We start from the raw sequence: 22131 nt of genomic DNA, 5'->3' as shown, positions 1-22131 counted from the left end.
ATTACTAAAATTACTGACAAGTAGATTAGTCTATAACAAAATAGGGTACACTTCTGTGCAATCTACTAAAAATGATAGTTTACAGAAACAGTTCTTTTTTTTTTTGTACTTTTCTGACTCTGGAAACGGGGAGAGACAGTCAGACCACCGCATGTGCCCGACAGGGATCCACCCTGCACGCCCACCAGGGGCGAAGCTCCGCCCACCAGGGGGCGATGCTCTGCCGCGACCAGAGCCACTCTAGCGCCTGGGGCAGAGGCCAAGGAGCCATCCCCAGCGCCCGGGCCATCTTTGCTCCAATGGAGCCTTGGCTGCGGGAGGGGAAGAGAGAGACAGAGAGGAAGGAGGGGGTGGGGGTGGAGAAGCAAATGGGCGCTTCTCCTATGTGCCCTGGCTGGGAATCGAACCCGAGTCCCCCGCACACCAGGCCTACGTTCTACTGCTGAGCCAACCGGCCAGGGCCAGAAACAGTTCTTAAAAAACAGAATAAATTCCCATCTTAAAATTAACCTGAATCTTTAAAGGATGTCTCCTGGTGCAATAGAAGTGCTGGTTTCATGTAGGTATTTAGAGAATTGTCAACATCCAGGAGAACCAGAAAGAGAAACTTGAAGAATTGGTTAACTTCTCTCCCCAAGACATTTCTTTCCTCTGAGAAATGCTATAAATTATTAAGTTATTGCCAAATGAATGACAAATTTAAAGTGAGATTTTCCTACATTGTACTCTGGTCTTGACTCTATCAAAATAATATTTATAATTATTAATATAAATATTTTAAGAGAAACTAACAGTATTTATCTTTACTCAATAAATGTTTGGTGAACTGAAAACAGGAAGCACAATGCAAATGCCGTAGTAAGAGTAAAATGCACTTCTACTTTTGGAACAAGTACAGTTTTCATGAGAATCAGAGATTCAGGGACATGTCTCTTTGGGGCTCCTTTTCACATTGGGGTTATACAAGTACTACATGTTCATTAAGTAAATATAACTAATTACACTAGCTAAATACAAGGAAGGGAAAAGAACACCTACAATCATAAGGTCCATAAGTAAATAAGTGTTTTTCCTTCCAGAGACTTTTAGACACATAAGCTATATACAACAAAACTGTTCATACATCTTATAAACTGCAGTTGTTTATTTATACTTTGATGATAAATGACTAAGAGTGGACTTTCTAAGGCAAAGGGGATCTACTTCTTTAAAGCCTCTGATATATATTGCCAATTTGTCTTCCAGAAATATTGTGCAAATATAAATTCCCACCAGCTGAAGTACAAATTTCTAGTTATAAAATAAATAAGCCACGGGGAGGTAATGTACAGCGTAAGGAACATAGTCAATAACACTGTCATAACCTTGTCTGGTGACAGATGGTAACTAGACTTATTGTGGTGATCATTTCATAATGTATATAAATATTGAATCACTACAATCTACACCTGAAACTACTGGAATAATGCGTGCCAGTTATACTTCAATAATAACCCACCAGCCGGAGGCAGGCTGTTGTACCAGGACTCAATCCACTGGCATGTCTGTCCTTGGCGTTCACCCAGCGGAACTCCTCTCTCTTGGGATGTCTTTCTCCTCTCATTGCTACCACCTGGTACTCAGGAGTACATTTAAAAAATTAAATTTTCCAACATCACTGGTACTGGTCACCAATATTATCTCTACTCTTGCCGACATTGTTTTTACGGGGGGGGGGGGACTGTACCCCCCATTTGCCCTCCGGGGTCACCCGTCCTCCCTCTACTTGCTGAACAGCTGTTTCCCAGAAAGGAGAAAGACGGTGATGTGTGAGGGAGGTGCAGGAAAAGGGCACAAAGTACTCGGTGTTCTTCACAGAACAAATCCCAGGGCTCCGGGGGAGCTGCCAAGTTCTAGGTTGTTAAGCTGGAACCGGCTCTGCACAGCACACCACGCCTCCAGGACAAGCTGGGTTTTCCTCAGTGTAACTGCACCCCTGGTTCCGGCAGGAAGCTGTCTGTCAGCTTTAAGTTTTGGTATGGTTATAAAATTTTCTCTTTTCTCATGAGAGTTTTAATAAAAGATTAATCAGAGCTAAATTGGGGCTATTAGCCAGATAAAATTTTAAAAAGAAATCTTCAAACTGACTTTTGTGTGGCGGCAGGGGGACCAGTGACTTGCCCTCCTGAAAAAGAACTCAATGTAACAAAAAATACTTTAGTACCAACCATTTATTCCAACAGAGATTAGAATAAATCGAAGCATCTGTCAATCTCAAATATAGAGAACAAAAAAAAAAAATCACTAAAGTGTTAAGATATTAAAAACCCAAAACTTTAGGGAAAAAAAATCTACTTCAGTCTTTCATTTCCTAGATGAGGGCTCTGTGACCCAGTAAAGTAGTCTGATCTGCATAAAATGAGAGAAAAAGCCGCGAGGTCCCTTCTTCCTTAAAATGTAATCTTTTCACACAGTGAATGTCATGGAGCGCCCAGGAGTCAAAATGCCCTTTGCAGCACATTCTGAAATACGGGTATTTTAAATTACCTCATACAAACTATAATTTTAGACAAAATTTTATATTTAGTTATCTGGTTTAAATTGCTGTTAATATTCAATCTATTATCTTTTCCAGGTTACAAAATAGAATATAAAACCATGACTTTGACTACCAACTTTCTAAGAACAAAAGAGCCATACAAGTAAATGTGATTGCTTATCTGCAAATTATTCATTAATAGTTATTTCCTCCTTACTATACCGGTTATCTGCCTAATACCTGTTTGTAAAATTAATGTTAACTCTCTCTAGAATTTAAGGAAAATTTCAAAATGAAAACCTGAAATTCCATCAACTTATTTATTCCTACAAACTGAAAGACAATGTGGCCGTATCACCTCTGTCCAGTTCCAGGAAGGCGCAGATGGAACTCAACCCGGGAAACACAGGTTTGTACCACGCCGAGTTCTCCATGCTTCCAGTTTCTATCACCTTGAGACCTAAAAACAGCTGAAAGAAACTGCACTCCTTTGGGGAATGGAAAATGTTTAAGTATATCTGAACTGAGAATACTGAAATATATAGCTGGGTGCATTAGCATATTTTCATAACAGGTAGAAATCATAATTGAATTTTTGTGGTGATAAATTTAACCCAACTCCAGCAATAAAAAAGATGCCCGCAGGCTAGAAAGGCATTTATAGTTCACTCTGAAGGCAGTGCTTCTGCTATAATTGGTTCATACCGTAATTTGGTATTTTTATATAAGGTAGATTCTGTACTATATTTACCCTTCTTTCTCTCCTTAGCAAACAAAAAAATTTACATAAAGTATTCTGAATATACAACTCTCAATCAGAAATATTTACATTTGAAGTTGTTTAAAATTATCCCCAAGATGTCCTTCCAGCCCTAAAAATGATATAATGTATCACTCCCACCCTTTAATAGCAAAATGTTATAAATCATAGCTCAATTGATAATAAAAAATATAAACATTAAACAATATGATTAGTAAAATTTTTATCATCACCTTTAAAAACACCTCTAAAATCTGACACATTGAGCACGATTAACATGCAATTCAAGTACAAACATAATAGATAATTGGTTTAAAATTTAAAAAGTGACTTTAGAACTAAAAATTCGGGATGATTACAGTAAACATGCCATTTCAATTTTTCTCCCCAATTTTCACTTTAATGAAAAGGATTATAATTTCATTTATTGACTTTAGCATTTTTGGAAGTGGTACATTTCTAAATATGTAAAACATAAAGATATGTGAGTCATGTCGTTGAGTTGCTTTAAGGCTGTATTTTCTGCCTGGCCTGTGGTGGCGCAGTGGATAAAGCATCGACCTGGAAATGCTGAGGTCGCTGGTTCGGAACCCTGGGCTTACCTGGTCAAGGCACATATGGGAGTTGATGCTTCCTGCTCCTCCCCCCCTTCTCTCTCTATCTCTCTCTCCTTTCTAAAATGAATAAATCAAATAAAAATAAAATTAAAAAAAAAAGACTGTATTTTCTTATGACTATATTCAGTTGAAGACTAGATTAACACTAGCAGGGTTGCTGATTTAACAAAATAGCTGATCCAGATTAGTACAGGAATCTCTTAACGTCAATCAGTTCCTAAAAATTGGACGTGGAAGAAAATGCCTATTTCTCATTGCTTTACAAGGGACAAATTACAATGTATTGCACATCAACCTAAACATTCCAACCAATTTCTTAAAAAAATAATGAAAATACAGTAAAGTAGCAAACTATCATATTAGTATGTTAAATTAGTTTCCTGGTCACCCAACAATTAATATGCTTATTCACTGACATGTAGCAGTAACATGGCCTCCCTTGGCCCCATCAATATTGAAGAGGCACAACCTTTTCAATGTCACTAGACATACCTTTCAAAATGTTTCCAACTCTGTGACTCTGACAATCTATTCATTTTCCTTGAAATGCAACTTGAGAGTATTTCCATACACTGTTTGGTTAAAAATTAAGTTTTGAGGATATAAATATAAATTTCCCCTATATAGATATCAACTGAAGAACTTTATTGAGATAGAGATAGATAGATAGATAGATAGACAGATAGATAGATAGATAGATAGATAGACAGATAGATATAAATAGACAGATAGTCCATGAAGTCTGGACATTAAAATCTAAAAAAGCTTTACCAAATAAAGATTATCAAGGAAGATATAACATTACAAGGATACCTGTCAAACATCAGTCTGGCCCAGCAATTGTCGTGCTAATCACTTTTCCCTTAGATTGTCAAATAAAACAATAACAAGTCTGACCAGGTGGTGGTGCAGTGAATAGAGCATTGGACTGGGATGCAGAGGACCCAGGTTCAAAAGCCCGAGGTCACCAGGCTGAACGCAGGTTCATTGGCTTGAGCACGGGATCGTGGCTTGAGCGTGGGATCATAGATATGACCTCATGGTCACTAGCTTAAGCCCCAAAGTCGCTGGCTTGAGCAAGAGGTCACTTGCTTTGCTGTAGCCCCCCCCCCCATCAAGGCACACATGAAAAAGCAATCAATGAACAACTAAGAAGCTGCAACGAAAAATTGATGCTTCTCATCTCTCTCCCTTCCTGTCTGTCTGTCCCTCTCTCTGTCTCTGTCACACACACACAAAAACAATAACAATAGCTAATCCAACAATAGTGGACCAGTGTGAATGCCCTCTTTTAAACCATAAACATATAGGTTATATAATAGAGTTACATCTTATTGGTAATGTTGAATAAGGTTGCATCTGATTGGTTCATTCTTGGTACCAGAAATACTTATATACAAAAGGCACCTAATTTTTTTAAACTACTTAATTTTTTTTTTTTTTAGACAGAGAAGAAGGGAGAAAGAGAGAGAGACAGAAACATCAGTCTGTTTCTGTATGTACCCTGGCCAGGGATTAAACCCGCAACCTCTGCATATTGTACCAAGCTCTAACCAACTGAGTTACCTGGCCAGGGCCTAAAAGCCACCTGATTTTTTAAAAAGTCACTTTGGAGCAAAAAGGAGAGGTAATTATTACTTTTTCTTTCTTTCTTTTTTTTTTTTGGTACATCAATCAAAATTATATCTATTTTTTTGGTCAGATCAGCACAAAATAACATTTTTTTGGTGTGCCGCTGGATTTTAGTAACGAGAGGAAAAAGGTTGACGTTTTCAGGTGCACGTAATAGAAGCCTATCTAAAACTGGCTTCAACTCTAACCAGGGAACTTACTAGCTCACCTAACAAGAAGTCCGGAGGTTGACAGTTCCCAGACTCGTAAACATATCAGTTCAGCAATGTCGCCATGGACCAGGTTGCTTCCTCTTTTCATTTTGCCATCTTGAACGTCACCTGTGTCTCAAGCTTCCGGCTCTCCGCAAAGATGGCAGAAATGGATACAACCTCATCAGGCATTTCATTCGGATAAAAGAGCTGCCAGGGAAGGGGAGGCTGTCTCTTCAGTATCTGCCTAGGAGTCCCTCAGCCTACCTTCCTCCACAACAACGCACATTAGTTGAATCGTCACAGGCAACTATTTTGAAACAAATCTCTGACAAGGTGGACTGGGCCACCCTGATTGGCTTAGACAAATGAGAACTGATCCCCCAGGGCTGGGATAAAAGCCAGTCTTTCCTAAAACACATGGTCATGCAAAAAAGGTGAATATTTTGAAGTGTAGAAGAAGGGGAAATGAATTTGGTAGGCAGATTTGCTCTGAATGCTTAGTTCAGTTTGCATTAATATAATAACTAAAATTAAAATAATTTAAGTCCAGGTGATAAGTGACAAAGTTAAAGAAGTATTTTCACTGGAAAAACCCCCCCCACCCTAACAGAAGACATTCCCAAATTTTCTAACCAAATAGAAACGATTTAGAAGTCATCCCCAAACCTGTTAACAGTATGTGCAGGGAGGCTCTGCTTTATGGAAGTCTTTTGCCGATTATGTAAAACTCATAGCAGACAAGTTGCAAGGAGATTACAACCCCGTGGGAAGACATACAAAAATAAAAGTTTCAGTAACATTACAAAACGATAACACAGAAGCTATTACAAGATCCTATGTGATTAAGAAACAAATAAATGGTAGGAGAAAAATGTACAATAGATCAAAGAGAGAGCTATCGAGAGACTGTTGAGACCTCCAGACAGAATTTCACCTGAGATTTGAAGACTGAACAGGATACAGGCTACGTGCAGGGGGCCAGGCACTCTGCACAGGGACACTGCGCTGCGGGGCTGGGGGCAGAGAAACATCCCAAGAAGAACGGCGAGAGGTCCGTGCAAAGGCGAAGCAGGAGCAAACTGTCCTTACTAATTCCTAGTTACGTTTTTACTGTAACAAGTAAAAGAGTTCTCCAGTCACTGTTTGCAAGCTGTACGTCTCCATTATCACTTGCCTATTTTTTAATGAAAAAACAAATCACAGCCTCTGCCCTGGATGTATCACTCATAGCACAGTGACACAATAAGACAGAGAAACCACGAACTAATGAACTGTGAGACCACCATGCTGCAAGTCGTTCTATCGAACATGTTAAATGTTTGGTGTCATTGTTTCGTAATGGTTAATTTTTATTTTTGTATGTCCTGCCACTTAGACTGTATCTTCATTATAGAAACCTCATCTGCTGTGTATCTTACATTCCGGTAATTACTCCCTAATTTTTATTTAGCTGCTCTAAAGTCATTCTGTTTTCTGAAAGCAGCCTAGTAAAAAATGGCCAATGTTATGTGACCCACCTCTGAATATGACTATGCTACCTCTGACATCAAAATAAAATACCAGGCCCTGGCCGGTTGGCTCAATGGTAGAGCGTCGGCCTGGCGTGCAGAAGTCCCGGGTTCGATTCCCGGCCAGGGCACACAGGAGAAGCGTCCATCTGCTTCTCCACCCCTTGCCCCCCTCCTTCCTCTCTGTCTCTCTCTTCCCCTCCCGCAGCCGAGGCTCCATTGGAGCAAAGATGGCCCGGGCGCTGGGGATGGCTCCTTGGCCTCTGCCCCAGGCGCTAGAGTGGCTCTGGTCGCGGCAGAGCGACACCCCGGAGGGGCAGAGTGTCGCCCCTGGTGGGCATGCCGGGTGGATCCTGGTCGGGCGCATGCGGGAGTCTGTCTGACTGTCTCTCCCCGTTTCTAGCTTCAGAAAAATACAAAATAAATAAATAAATAAATAAAAATAAAATAAAATACCAGATGATACCACAGCACCAGTGGCTAAATACTGGTATTCACAGCAACATCTAGAAAAATGGTTCTTTACAGGGTCACAGACCTTTGAGAATCTGATTAAATGCAGCTGCAACCCTTCTCCCTAGAAAAATGCAAATCCAAAATGTTGTCTGTAATTGCAGGAGGCTTATAGACCACTCACTCCACTCAGACCCCAAAATTCACCTTAGCTAAGAACCCTGAACATAGTGAGAGCGATAGGGACAATGGCTGCTTATCACATTTTTCAGCTCCTTCGAGTAAGCCATCAACAAACTATTTTAAGGGTTACAGTTTTCCTTTGGTGCTGCCAAGTATATTTTCGGCTGTGCATCAGGAAATAAGAAATGAAAGAAATAAAAATAAGCCATTCCATAAGTTTAGAGCTGAAATATTTAACTCAGAAGACTGAAGAGTTGTACAATAATGACTCCTTAAGTTATTAATAGTATATTATAAGGCATTTGTATAGTACACTTAAAACATCATTAAAAATATGATCCATACACATGCACACATACACACGTATACATAGCCATAAAAGTATATGCCATTTTTGATAGAAATACCAATTATAGGAAATGGATTTATTTCTAATTTAACTGATAACCAGAATGTGGCAGCAATTCTCAATTCTTTAAAAATATTCCACTAGTTAGTCCCTAATTTAAACACTTCGCCCTTTAGTGGATATGAATGGGCATTCTGATGAACTCTTAGCACAAACATAAGGCGGCCTACCAGTCTGAGTTGGCAAAAGGTCCACATGTGGCATTGGTAGGATGCCATAATATATATCTTTGTCCATAATATATATCATTAATAATCAGGGCCTTTTCAGCTGAGCTTAGGTGATACCTCAGAATCATTCTCCCAAGCATATTATTGAATTTATCAGAAGTAGCAAGTGCACAAAACCTTCTTTGTACTTACTTTTGTCAATAAAAAAGTCTGTGTATAGTTCCTCTTATACATCTCATTCATTTCATCTAGTAATATAATGAGGAAACTGTGATGCTATTACATTTTATATGTAAGGGAAACCAGGTTGACATCGCAAGTAGCTTGCTTGATCACATGGTAAGGAAATGCCAGAACTTAAGAGTTCAGACTATATGATTTCCAGTTCAGTACCTATATTAGTTAGGGCTTGGTTTATCTGCAAATGACAAAATAAAATATTGGCTCACACACACACACAAAATAGTGGCTCAGACAGACAGAAGCTTATTCCTGTCCCAGGTAAAGAAGGTTCACAAGAAAACATACAAGACCGGTATGGCAGCTCCACAGTCTTCAAGGACCCAGGCTTTCCTCAGATTACTCTTCAGTTATCCTCTAATGTACCACAGTCCTCCTGGTCCAAGATGGCGGCCAGTGCACTACCAAATCGTCATATCCATATTCCACCTGCTGTGTTTTGAAAAGGTTTCCTTGAACCTGCAATGCAATGTTTCCTCTTATATCCTACTGACCAGAAACATCAACTTCAAAATGGCCACGTCCCACGTGACAATATAAAATGCTATTAACTAAGAAAAAAAAAGGGAAACAAATACTGAAGGATAACTAGTAGTTTTTGTGCCTATGTCAGGTTAAAGCTACAGGGTATTAGAAAAGTTAGATTTAAGGTGTTTGATAGAATGCTTTGTAGCACGATGGTCCCAAGTAATTCACTGGTTTGTTGCTGTTCCCTGTGTTATCCTGCCAGCCTGGTCTGAGTACACTGGCACACTACATCTCAGATGCATTCAGGATGCTGCTGCAATCAGTTTTCTCATTAAAAAACAATTCTAAGCTTGATGAAACGAACCACTATCTGTTTTAAAAATCATTAATAAATTTCCGGTAAAAAAGCAATACAAAGCATTACTTCACTGCTTTAAAATGGATATAAGATAGACCGTATTTTTCGCTCCATAAAACGCACCTGACCATAAGACACATTTAGGGTTTTAAGGAGGAAAATAAGAAAAAAAATATTCTAAACAAAATGGTGTGTTAAAATATTTAATAAAATATTGTATTTTTCACACCATAAGACGCACAGGGGCCCTGGCCGGTTGGCTCAGCGGTAGAGCATCGGCCTGGCGTGCGGGGGACCCGGGTTCGATTCCCGGCCAGGGCACATAGGGGAAGTGCCCATTTGCTTCTCCACCCTCGCCCCCCCTCCTTCCTCTCTGTCTCTCTCTTCCCCTCCCGCAGCCAAGGCTCCATTGGAGCAAAGATGGCCCGGGCGCTGGGGATGGCTCCTTGGCCTCTGCCCCAGGCGCTAGAGTGGCTCTGGTCGCGGCAGAGCGACGCCCCGGAGGGGCAGAGCATGGCCCCCTGGTGGGTAGAGCGTCGCCCCTGGTGGGCGTGCCGGGTGGATCCGGGTCGGGCGCATGCGGGAGTCTGTCTGACTGTCTCTCCCCGTTTCCAGCTTCAGAAAAATACAAAAAAAAAAAAAAAAAAAAAAAGACGCACAGGCATTTTCCCCTCCACTTTTGGACAGTTCATTACTGTCAGTGGGATAAAATTCTAATGTCTCAGAATGGCACACTAGGCCCAATAACAAACCACCTTTCTAGACTTGTTTCATCAGTGGCCCTGATACAACCTCTCTAGTTAGCCCTGTCAATGTCCCAGATTCTTCTGAATCTATACATTGTATACTGTCTGTCTCACCTCCTGGAAGGTTTTCTTCCTACTACATAGCATAAAATAAGTATTCCAACAATTCCCAAATATCAGCACACATGAAAACCACCCGCATTGCTTTAATGCCGATTCTCAGGCGATAGCCCCAGACCTGCTGTTTCTCTAGGCATGGGTCAGGCCCAGGAGCCAGCAGCATCCTTAACAAGGAGCAGAGAGCCTGGGACAGAGAAGGTAAACATCAAGAATGTTCTACAGCCTGACCTGTGGTGGCGCAGTGGATAAAGCGTCAACCTGGAAATGCTGAGGTTGCCGGTTCAAAACCCTGGGCTTGCCTGGTCAAGGCTCATATGGGAGTTGATGCTTCCAGCTCCTCCCCCCTTCTCTCTCTCTCTCTCTCTCTGTTCCCTCTCTATAATGAATAAATAAAATCTTTAAAAAAAAAAAAGAATGTTCTACAGTTGGAAAAGATTACATCACACTGATTGTAGAAGATTTTCTTCTGATTTAGTTTATTAGCTAATACTATTCAGAGGTAATGCCATGATTCTATCATGATATAATGAACAAATCAGATGCTTAAATTTTTCATAAATTCACATTTATTATGATTAATATGTAACTCCAATAGGAAGTCTTTCCTTCATAATATGCCTTGGTTGCACTCAAAGGGTAGAAAACAGAAGCTGAATTAACAAAACCACTTAAATATAAAAGACTATTGTAGTATTAGTAAGATTACCGGAAAGACAATATTTAGGTCTTCCAACCCCATCTGAATTACCTGTACTAGTGCAAAGGACAGTGCTCACACTGTGTACATTTTACTTAAATTTCATCCTATTTATTTCCTCAACAGAAAATTTTAAGAATAAACTTTAAGTTAAAATATGAAAGGTCATCATCACAATTTTTCAGTTGATAGTCTCAGATGTGCAAGACCCGGCAGTATGAACGCCTCTAAGGAAATACTAGAGGAGACTCCATTCATAGGACGTGTGCATACTTAACTTTTTCTTCCCTGCTGAAGGAAACAGTACCATAATAAACCAGTCAATCACCCCAAATAGCTCTACTAAAAATATGACTGCCTGAAGGTTTTAGTCCAAAGAAAAAGTACCTCAGGAGTTGCTCTGCGAAGTTTATGGGTGTTAATCTGTCAAATCATTTTACCTCAAGGCAGTCTAGATGTATTATGGCTAAGACAAAGAGTCACAGGCCCACCTGGAATTCACATTTGTATAATTAATTTAATAAAATCCTTCCCAAATGCTCTACTGATTTAAACACACAAACACACATTTAAGGCTCCAAATATATTACTCTTAAAAACAAATTTCACTTCTTAGAATTGTGAAACGTTCTGCCCACTGCTTATTCCATGTTTGAGAGGAAGTGTGTTTAACTTAGGAATTCTGTGGTTTTATTTGCTTTTTGTTTGTTTATGGCTCAACTACAGTGGAAGAGAAACTGTAACTTTGTATTTTTATGAGGTCCTTTTTGAAGTGTCTTAAACACGTTATTGGATGGGGTACAATTACTAAATTATAGAGAGAACTGCAGCGACTGTCTGCCCTGCTTGCACACTAGAACTACCCTGGGGAACTATGGGGGGAAAATTCCCAGGCCAAACCCCAGGCCCACCTAATCAGAATTTCGGGATGTGGCCCCAGCATCAGTATATATTCCAAGTGCCCCCTACTGCCCACGAGGGTTAGAAACTCGGAGTAAGGGAGACAGAGCCCTAATTCTATTTGAGTCAGTTGAGTCTATTGAGCCCCAGTAAGAATGAATGACTTGCTCACAATAAATTGCATGAAACAGATGGCTCAGTTCTGCCCACAGTACAGTTGGCACCTCTCCCTGCCCCAGGTCCCTCTCGTTCTGCACATTCAAGGAGATACGGCAGGGTGGTACCCCATGACACAGGCCAGCCTGCCTGAAGACTTTCATCTCTGAAGTGCCTCTAAATTAACAGATGAACCAGAATTAAGAACCAACAAATGTGAAAATTCTGTTAATTCTATCCATGAGATGACAACTCCCCATTTCTTAATGGGGAATAAGCAATTGCATGATGAGGTTAACTGAAAAATCCTGGCACACTCTGCTTCAGAACTGAAAGGTCAAAAAAAAGTCAATTGGCATTTGAGTTTTTGTGGATATCTAACACATGGGTAAAGGGATATTAAAAGGGTAAGCTGCTTTTTTTAAATCCAGAAACACTATTTTTTTTTAAGATTTGGATACTTCTGTTGTAAGAACAGAGAGTAAAAATAGGAAGCATGTGCTGAAAATCTGTTTAGTTTTTGTCATTTTAATTAAAGCCTTCAGTCCCACACATGATCAAAGTGGCTTACTGTCCCTCATTCCTTGGAATGTAAATTTTTATTGTACACAATTAAATTTCCACTTCTAAATAAAGGAAAGAATACAGAGATGAAGAGATTGCTTAAAAAGCTCCATATAAAAACATGATAGTTTAATTTCAGTGTGTGTACGTGGTTTGAATGAATCCCAGGATGAGGAATTCAGTAGGAGGCGATCTTAAAAATAACCCTCTACCTTTCAAAATCTGATTTATCATTTAAACTGGAAAACAGAAGGTGAGACTAAATTATGTATTTCAATATCAGTCCTTAAAAGATGTCATTCAACCTGCTATGAATGACTAACCTTGGATTCTAAATTCAATGAGTTTTACAAAATAATTAGCTTAATGGAAACTAGAAGTTCTAAGCCCTACTTTAAGAAGCACCTGCATTTTCTAAAAAACATGATGAATTTCAGTTGAACTGTAACCCAACCCCTTTAATCTCGGAAACGGTGCTTGCCCAATTCATTTGCCTGCTCAAAAGTTATATTCAATACCTGGTCAACAGTGTCACTGGACACAAGAGAAATCGAAATTATTCCTTTATATTCGGGGGGGGGGGGGGTTGCTGTTATTTTTCCTTTGCTTAGCTGTTGAATATTAAGCTAATTCATGCTTTTGTCCTAGTTTTGGAAGGAATTATACGCCAACATCTAGGCAAAAGATTTCCCTTTTCCCTAATTTAAAATAACTATAAGGTTGCACACTACAGTAGCAAATTTGTAATCAACTTAAAGATAATGTCTCAAAAGAACAATTAAACATGTCATAACAGAAATAAAGCCCTGATAATTACAAATAGTACCACGCTGGGTTTTTAAACAGCAGTAAAAGACTAAGAAAAATCGCCACCCAGTGACGCAAATGAAAACTGCAATTTGTTTTTGTGTAAAATGAGTACCCCGGAGGATTACTTCAACTTCATTACTGAATGAATGAATGAATGAATGAATGAATGAATAGCTATTACCTTCTTATGTGAATAGGAACCGGTTACAAGGGAAAAGATGTTTTCCTACTAAGCCTTTTTCTCCCTTATTCTTATGCAGCCCACTCAAAATTTTACAAGGCTAAAAGCTTTAGAAACCTAACAGAAAAAAGTTTTTCATCCAAAAGTGAGCGAATTGTATATGAACAGCCCAGATGTTCCTATTATCAACAAAAGTACCTAGGTTCTGCGCGGGCCCTGAATTTCAAATTCATTTCAGCAACTCAGCGATGCTATCTAATATGTGACCTAAAACCTCTTTGTTTTCAGCAGAAAGGCCTGGCTAGGAGAAAAGGCACTCGCAAGTGAGAAAAAATAGATAATTTACTCTGACCTTACTACGCACAGGTTATAAAGACCACATAAAATGATTATCTAATAAGTTCTGTAGACTACACATTGATAAGAAATTATTGCCATGAATATAATCATGTTTCTAAATCTTCAGTTAGTTGTAACATTTAGAAGTTAATAGATAAACACACTATCATATAAATTTATTCTCTTGCAATGTTATCTATTACACATGAGGACAAAAAAGTTATGTGGATACATGATAAGCAAAGTGCATGTATGTTAAGTATGGGGTCATGTTAATAATAGCTTTCATATCTACCATTTGACCTATTTGACATTTTCCAAAATATTTTCCACAGTATGTTCTGAGTCTAAAGTAGATATACTATACAAGTCAGTATAGAACCTTATGGTAAAAAGAGCAACTCAGCAGAACAAATCAGGTTTTTCAAAAAGACGTTACCATTCTATTTTTAAAGGCAATTAACTATATTCCTAATAATCTGTCCTGACTTTTACCAGTCAATTCAGTTAAGTCCTTCACGGTAGAAAGATATTCTTACTAACTAAAAAATGTATATCATCTTCCAATCTCAACTTCATGAAGGAGATTATAGATTCCTGCAATATTTTTATACAACTAAAATATGAAATAGTGAAAATTCAGGGGTAGCCGAAATGAAAGCCAGTTTATGAACAGTAAGCTACCAACCCTCTATTATTAAAACAAAAAAAAGAATCAGCACTTTCTCTTTTAAACAGTAAGGAACACAATTTTTTTTAAATCTTAAAATGTTATAATTTATTAAAACTAAAACTGATAATAAAGACATTTTAAGAAATGGACAGTTTCGTGTTTAAGAGGGTAGGAGGTAGGCCCCGCAGTCAGACGGGGCTGTTTCCAGATCTGCTCTCTGTTGGCTGGGGGGACCTGGGAGAGTCAAGGCCTTACCTGTGTATGGAGACAGAAGACCACCGCCTCACTCACAGGCTGCTCTGAGCATTTTACATGCAGCAACTCGTCTGACCCCTTCACCAACCCTATGGGGCTGTACTGGTATCATGCTCAATTTCTAGATAAGCTGAATGACACCCAGGAAGCTACATGACTTGCTCCAAAACGATAAAGGATGGCAGAGACACCACCCCAAAACATGCCACTTTGGTATAAGGATAATTTTGAACTGAATGTAAGAGATAAAACCCCCGTGTGAAAGAGGCCAGAGGAAAGAGACGTTCTTCCCACTGGAGACGGGGAGTCGAGGCCAAGAGAACTACACAGACAGACGGGTTAAAGTAACGCTTCCCTTCCATTAGTGTCCCCACGGGTTTTAGCCCCTTGCCAGAACTGCCCCTTTCTTCAACCTGGCATATAATAAGCACTTAGGTTTTACCACTTCTATGGTCTTCATCTTTCTGTGAGGGCTCCCATGGACACGGAAAATCCTGTATGCTTTTCTCCTGCTACTCTGTCTTATTTCTATTTAATTTTCTGTACATTGAACTCCCATTCTTTAAATGGTTATTTGATAACAAAAGGAAGGACGCTGACTTCTAATCAGGAAACAACAGGAGAAAAGCAAGGCTCTCTGCCTGTGTTAAGGTTACTGAGGTGTTCTAGGATGGAGAATAACGGAACCGAGTCTGGAAAACCAGGTGGGCTGAGGACATTTCTGAGACTCCCTGTGAACCACCTGAGGGAGAAGCAGTGTCACACTCGGCAGGAGACCAGACTCAGTGAAGCTAATACAGGGCCAGAAAGGGAAGCCACACGGCGGCTTTCAGGGGCAGAGCTGGGCTGGCAGCGCCCGTTCTGACTTCAGAGCCGAGGCACTAATTCCTGACATGCTGAAAAGACCAGAGAAGCGGTGTGTCCACAGTAGCCCACTTTATCCCAGTCAGACGCCACCCCAGAAATGGTCACTAGCCCTCGTCAGACTGTGCCCCCCCATTCTGCCTCAGTGGAAGGGGATCTGGTCAGAGAAAGAACAACTGACCACCCCAGCAACGGCCTCTGGCCCAGGCCGTGTGAAGAGGGCTCAGAAACACACACAGGCCTGCCAGATCTCGACTGTGGAAAAGACAGGATAGTCTGTGGTAACATTTAGCTATGAGATTAAGGCCAGGAACTGGAAGAGGGCCAGAGAGATAAAAAAGCCCTGGTGTCCTTTCTGCAGGAGACCAGATCCTAAAGACAAAGGCTGAAGATGGTGAGGGGCCAGAGCGTGGTGTGAACCCTGGCGTCCTTTCTGCAGGAGACCAGACCCTAAGGACAAAGGCTGAAGATTGTGAGGGGTCAGAGCGTGGTGTGAGCCCTGGTGTCCTTTCTGCAGGAGACCAGACCCTAAAGACAAAGGCTGAAGATTGTGAGGGGTCAGAGCGTGGTGTGAGCCCTGGTGTCCTTTCTGCAGGAGACCAGACCCTAAAGACAAAGGCTGAAGATTGTGAGGGGTCAGAGCGTGGTGTGAGCCCTGGTGTCCTTTCTGAAGGAGACCAGACCCTAAAGACAAAGGCTGAAGATGGTGAGGGGCCAGAGCGTGGTGTGAACCCTGGTGTCCTTTCTGCAGGAGACCAGATCCTAAAGACAAAGGCTGAAGATGGTGAGGAGTCAGAGTGTGGTGTGAACCCTGGTGTCCTTTCTGCAGGAGACCAGATCCTAAAGACAAAGGCTGAAGATGGTGAGGGGCCAGAGCATGGTGTGAGCCCTGGTGTTCTTTCTGCAGGAGACCAGACCCTAAGGACAAAGGCTGAAGATTGTGAGGGGCCAGAGCATGGTGTGAGCCCTGGCTCTGAGACCAGATCCTGAGGACAAAGGCTGAAGATTGTGAGGGTCAGAGCGTGGTGTGAACCCTGGTTCTGAGAAGGTCTAGGTTGGAAATTCAGGTAAACCCTTCAATCCTACTGATGTCAGGGAACCCGATCCGACAGGGCCAGGATGAAGAAAGAGGGAGGAAACCAGAATCTGGAAGGGAAGACGCCTAAGAACATTCCAGAAAGTAAACACCCTAAGAGTTCCTGCAAATCCTGTCAGAGAAGGAGCCTGATGGGGCAGGAGGGGGTCCTGGGCGGAAGAAGAGGCTGCCACAAGGGGGACTGGGTTTGGGCTCCTTGTCACCAAACACAAACATCTTCCTCAGGGAAAGAAACAATGATGTGAAGAAAAAGTTATTTTTCAGAATTCCCCTTGGATAGAGCATAGCATTTGGTTGAAAGAAATATTTTTTAAAACCACTAAAATTTTAATAATTAGTAATATTAATTTTATAATAGAAAATAAACTAGGTTTAAACATTTAGGAGACACTAGTTAATAATATTAGATTGAAATGTGTACTGTGTTCAACAAATATTTATATTTCAGATGCCTAATTTAAGATGCTAATTTAAGAAACAAGCTTACGGCCCTGGCCGGTTGGCTCAGTGGTAGAGCGTTGGCCCGGCGTGCAGGAGTCCCGGGTTCAATTCCCAGCCAGGGCACACAGGAGAAGCGCCCATCTGCTTCTCCACCCCTCCCCCTCTCCTTCCTCTCTGTGTCTCTCTTCCCCTCCCGCAGCCAAGGCTCCACTGGAGCAAGGTTGGCCCGGGTGCTGAGGATGGCTCTATGGCCTCTGCCTCAGGTGCTAGAATGGCTCTGGTTGCAACAGAGCAACGCCCCAGATGGGCAGAGCATTGCCCCCTGGTGGGTATGCCGGGTGGATCCCAGTCAGGCGCATGCGGGAGTCTGTCTGACTGCCTCCCCGTTTCCAACTCAGAAAAATACAAAAATAAAATAAAAATAAGCAAGCTTACTATTTATAAAACAGAACTTGAAATTATCAAAGATTCTTGAAGACTTGATTTTTCACAATTAAAAAGGCTGAGTAGCATATCAGAGAAAAAAAAGGGACAATTTTACAAACTGTTTTGGCTGCAGTAAAGAGCCAAAAAATATATAACAAGAATGTGACTTGATGACAATATTCTAAGTGATCAATAAACTTTATTTTTATAGATTTGATATCAATTAATTCTGGAATTACTGGGAAATAATTTTTAAAAATTAATTCTATAATTCTCAATAGTTTTTGAAAAAAAAATCATCCATGTAATTATGATTTCATTTCTTAGAAAGACTCACCTAAAAGGACAAATCCATCTGCTTCTGTCTCTGGTACTGAGGGCTTTTTCGGCTCCGGGGGCTTCCTGAAGAAGTGAAACATCGCTGGCCCTGGGATCTGAAACCGAAACCACACAACGTCACATTCAAACGAAACTGTAAAAGTCTTACCCTGTCTAGTAAAAAGCCAAATACAAAGATATCACAGTAGCAACTTTTTTGGAATCCTATTAGCAGGCTTAAAAACACCAGCCCTGTTCTCTAGGTGTCAGAAGACAAAGCCAGATATTAAGGTGCATGGACTTCCAGCGTAAAATCATGTGACCTCCCACTTTCTGAACATGTAGGAAATAACCCAAGAAATCACTACATATAAAACTAAAATCAACCATAACACCAGAACCTGGAAGAATCTCACTAAACATAAACATAAATCATACACTTGATTGAAGAAAGGGCGGAAAAACATCTGTCATGCTATTACTAGTGTAAGCCCCATAAAACTGAGACCACCTGGAAAAAAGAAGGCACTTCAAACATCCTCTACAGTTGGTTATCTGATTCAGACACTCAAGAACTGTATCCACTGTAAAACTACAGCCAGTCTGAAATTCCCATCAGTGCAGATCTTTGTGTTGGTGAGATTATTGTGTGCTATCCCCAAACCACACGCGCGTGCGTGCGCGCGCACACACACACACACACACACACACCCTCTGTTCTTCCTCCTCCCATCTTTGCATATTTAGGCAAGCCTACAATTCCTAGAAAACAACTAAGAAGGAAGTTTAAGGGAACTTGCAAACAAGGGGCACATTACATTCTGAGGACGGTCCCTATAAACACAGCAACGTAACAGACAGCAAAGAAAGGAATAATCCTGGTGGCAGCAAATGCTCTACATTTTTGTTTTCATATTTTATACCCAAACCAGAACACCAAGCAGGGAGGGTTAGTCAAGATTTTATCTGAGCAAAAGCCTGCTAGAAACTGAGACTTGAACTGGGATTTGTGTAGGCTGACCTGCCCTGAGCTATACATCCAAGTGGATGGTGAAGGAGCCCATTTGTTGTTAAAAAACACATCTGGAAGATTTCACTTTTTAAAGGAATGAAAAATGGAGAAGAAAAACACAAGCCACGTGAAGAAAATGTTCCAGCAGAGGAAAGGAACAGCCTCTGAAATCCTCAAAGAGCTGACTGGGTCTAGTGAGGGAGCCAGAAGAAAGTCTGGAATTAGCTGGGTGCCCTCTGCAGAGCACAGGAGATACGCCTCGAGGAAACGGGTGAGAAACAAGACCAGAAGAAAAAGCAAAAGGAAAAAGGACAAGGGATGGGAGGAAAACAATAACCCAGTAAGATAAAAGAAGCTCTTGCAAGAAAGAAAGAATATCAAAAAGTAATTGGTTGGTTTATAACAGGAATGTAAGCAAGTTGATTTCAAGTTCAGACTTAAAAGATTGGAAGAGGAAAACTAACTTCTCGACCCCAAAAGGTTAAAAATAAAATGAATAAGTCCTTTGAAGGAACAAAAGCTGATTAAAACTCAACCTTGGGTAAGGATCAAATCAAGGGTATAGCCATCATGTCTGACATTAAGACCTCTGCATGGATTAATGCGGTGCTCAGCAAATTCTCTCACTTAGGATAAATGGTTCAGGGAAAAGAGACGAAGGGGGTAAGTCTCCAACTGAAAGCTGGCAGAGCAAAGCTACCCTCAGATAAATAAAGAAGGGGGCACACTCACTTAAGAGTAAAAAAGATGAGAAACACAGAAAATCTAAGAGTTTTATCTAGCCAAAATTGGCTATTGACACATGAAGCTGACTAGAATCAGATAAGCCAGCAAAGTTTTTAGAGTTGTACTAGCAAAATAACTACATTTATTAAAAAACAAAAACAAAAAAAAAAAAAACAGCCCCTCAGACAGGAAGCTGCCAGAGAAAAACTCTCAACCCCCAAGGAAGGCCTATTCTCCAATGCCAACTTCAGTGGTAGCCAAGGAAGTTTCTAGAAAAGGAAGAAAGACTAAGAGGGTGGAGCCAATGGGCATAGAGAACAACAGACGGGGGTTTGGAGGGATTCTTCCAGGAAGCAGAATCTGGGCATAATTAATGAACACCCAAGGTGGGTGTCCCCCAAAATGACTGCCCAGTGGGATTTCAGAATTGCTACCATCTGTGACTGCTATGTAGTTCCCATTTCTCTCCTTTCAGCATGGGAGTGGTTTTGTCAGTTATCTTTCCCAATCCACAAGGGTGGGAGGGGACACAAGGCACAGACTACCAATCTTTTTAGTTCATAAAGTCTCCAGGCCAGAGGTGCCACATCTGGACCTGGTGAAGAAGTATTGAGCTGTGAGCACAAGGCTGTGGCTGAATGGGGCAGTTTGGGTTACTGCCCGATGGCAGGGAGAAAGAGCTGAGTATATAGTGACCACAAGTGAGAACCCCAGGGTCATGAGGGCTTCCTACTGGCTCTCTGCCTGATGGAGGCGTCAGGACTGCAGTCATTTACCCTCCTTCAGGGAGGTGTGGCCCTGCGGCTTGCTTAGTCCACCATGTCACATACCATTAGTGAGCTATAAAGAGGAGCTCTGTGGGCAGAGGAAGAGAGGCCCTTAAAAAAGTGGTTCCTGTTCTCACATATAACAAAAAGCCTTTGAATAGAAAGCCTCACATTTCCAATCCCTTCTCACGTCTGGCCACAAACAGCACTGGAACAGGCACGGAAAACACAGTGGTTCTGCTATCTCTCTCTCAAATTCTAGAGCCGTGTTAGAAACGCCAGACCAAAGTCAGCTGTAGTGCAAGGATCTCTTTTTAATGCAACTATTTTGTACAGAATTTATAACTTAAGTAACTAAGTGAGGCATTTCAGTTTTTCATGACCTAAGACATAAAACTGAAACAACCAACAGGCTGAAGCAGTTTGCTGATAGTATGACTTACTGACAATGCATAGTATTATATTTTGTCCCTTTAGAGTATCATAAAATTCCAGACATATTAGAGAAGGAGGGATAATTTAGGCATCAGGAGTCAAGAAACTTCCAGGCATGGAAGAAACAGGAAGAAGAGAAAGGTAGCAGAGACAGTGAAAAGAACTCAAGACGACAGCAAGAACCAGCTTACAACAAATATTCACCACAAACAGCCCTAACTTTGTTACAGAAGTACTAGTCACCCTTGCACCTAGTACTCTGCCAACCTGACTACCATCTTAACTCATTCCTCTACAACGGTCCACCTTAAGATGCTTCCCATGGGAACACGGCTCCAATTTCCCAATACAAGCCTTGGGATTCCCTTGCATGATCAATCCTGCTGCTGACGTCAATGGTTCATTCCACTTGGAACTTGATGCATAAAAGGGCTATGTCTGAGACACTAAAATCTATAGTCAAGTTATCTTTATGTCATGATATTTTTTCATGTCACTGAAAACACCACACAGTGCTAGACAAGTTTCTCCTGGTGGGGCTGGCCATTACCATGCCAAGATCTGCCCTCTGTGAGCCACTTCTGCATGGTTAGGTCAGCACCCCAGCGGCCAGATTTAGTTACCCTGCTTAAGACTAGAAACTGGGAAGGAAACGGGGAGTAAATATAAACCCCACTACAACACGTCAAAATGCTTTCCATATTCTATCCCCTAAGATCGTACTGTCATTGCCAGGCACACGAAATTCAGTGTATAAGACTGGAAGCAAAGTGAGTTAAGCATTGGTCCAAGTTCACGTGGCCAGTGAATAGCAGTGCTAGAATTTTCAGCCAAGTCCTTTTGGCACCAAAACTGGATGCTTTTCATCAACAAAGCACCAGAGAAAAGGAGCCCTTAAAACACTTTGGACAGGCCCTGGCTGGTTGGTTCAGTGGTAGAGTGTCAGCCTGGCGTGCAGAAGTCCCGGGTTCGATTCCCGGCCAGGGCACACAGGAGAAGCGCCCATCTGCTTCTCCACCCCTCCCCCTCTCCTTCCTCTCTGTCTCTCTCTTCCCCTCCCGCAGCTGAGGCTCCATTGGAGCAAAAGATGGCCCA

General features: G+C 41.2%; 1 protein-coding gene across 1 annotated transcript in view; it reads right to left on the bottom strand.

Moving 5' to 3' along the window:
• UMAD1 (UBAP1-MVB12-associated (UMA) domain containing 1) overlaps positions 1-22131 on the bottom strand; it is a 228609-nt gene that overhangs the window by 185106 nt on the left and 21372 nt on the right. The window contains exon 2 of the mRNA XM_066240208.1: positions 18116-18212. Coding sequence (XP_066096305.1) covers positions 18116-18197 — 82 coding nt within the window. The 5' untranslated portion in view covers positions 18198-18212. The remainder of the gene's footprint in view (positions 1-18115; positions 18213-22131) is intronic.

Source organism: Saccopteryx bilineata, chromosome 7, assembly GCF_036850765.1.
Source record: "Saccopteryx bilineata isolate mSacBil1 chromosome 7, mSacBil1_pri_phased_curated, whole genome shotgun sequence".
Classification (NCBI taxonomy): domain Eukaryota; kingdom Metazoa; phylum Chordata; class Mammalia; order Chiroptera; family Emballonuridae; genus Saccopteryx; species Saccopteryx bilineata.
The sequence above is the reverse complement of the archived record's forward strand: the minus strand, read 5'-3'. Positions and strand labels throughout refer to the sequence as shown.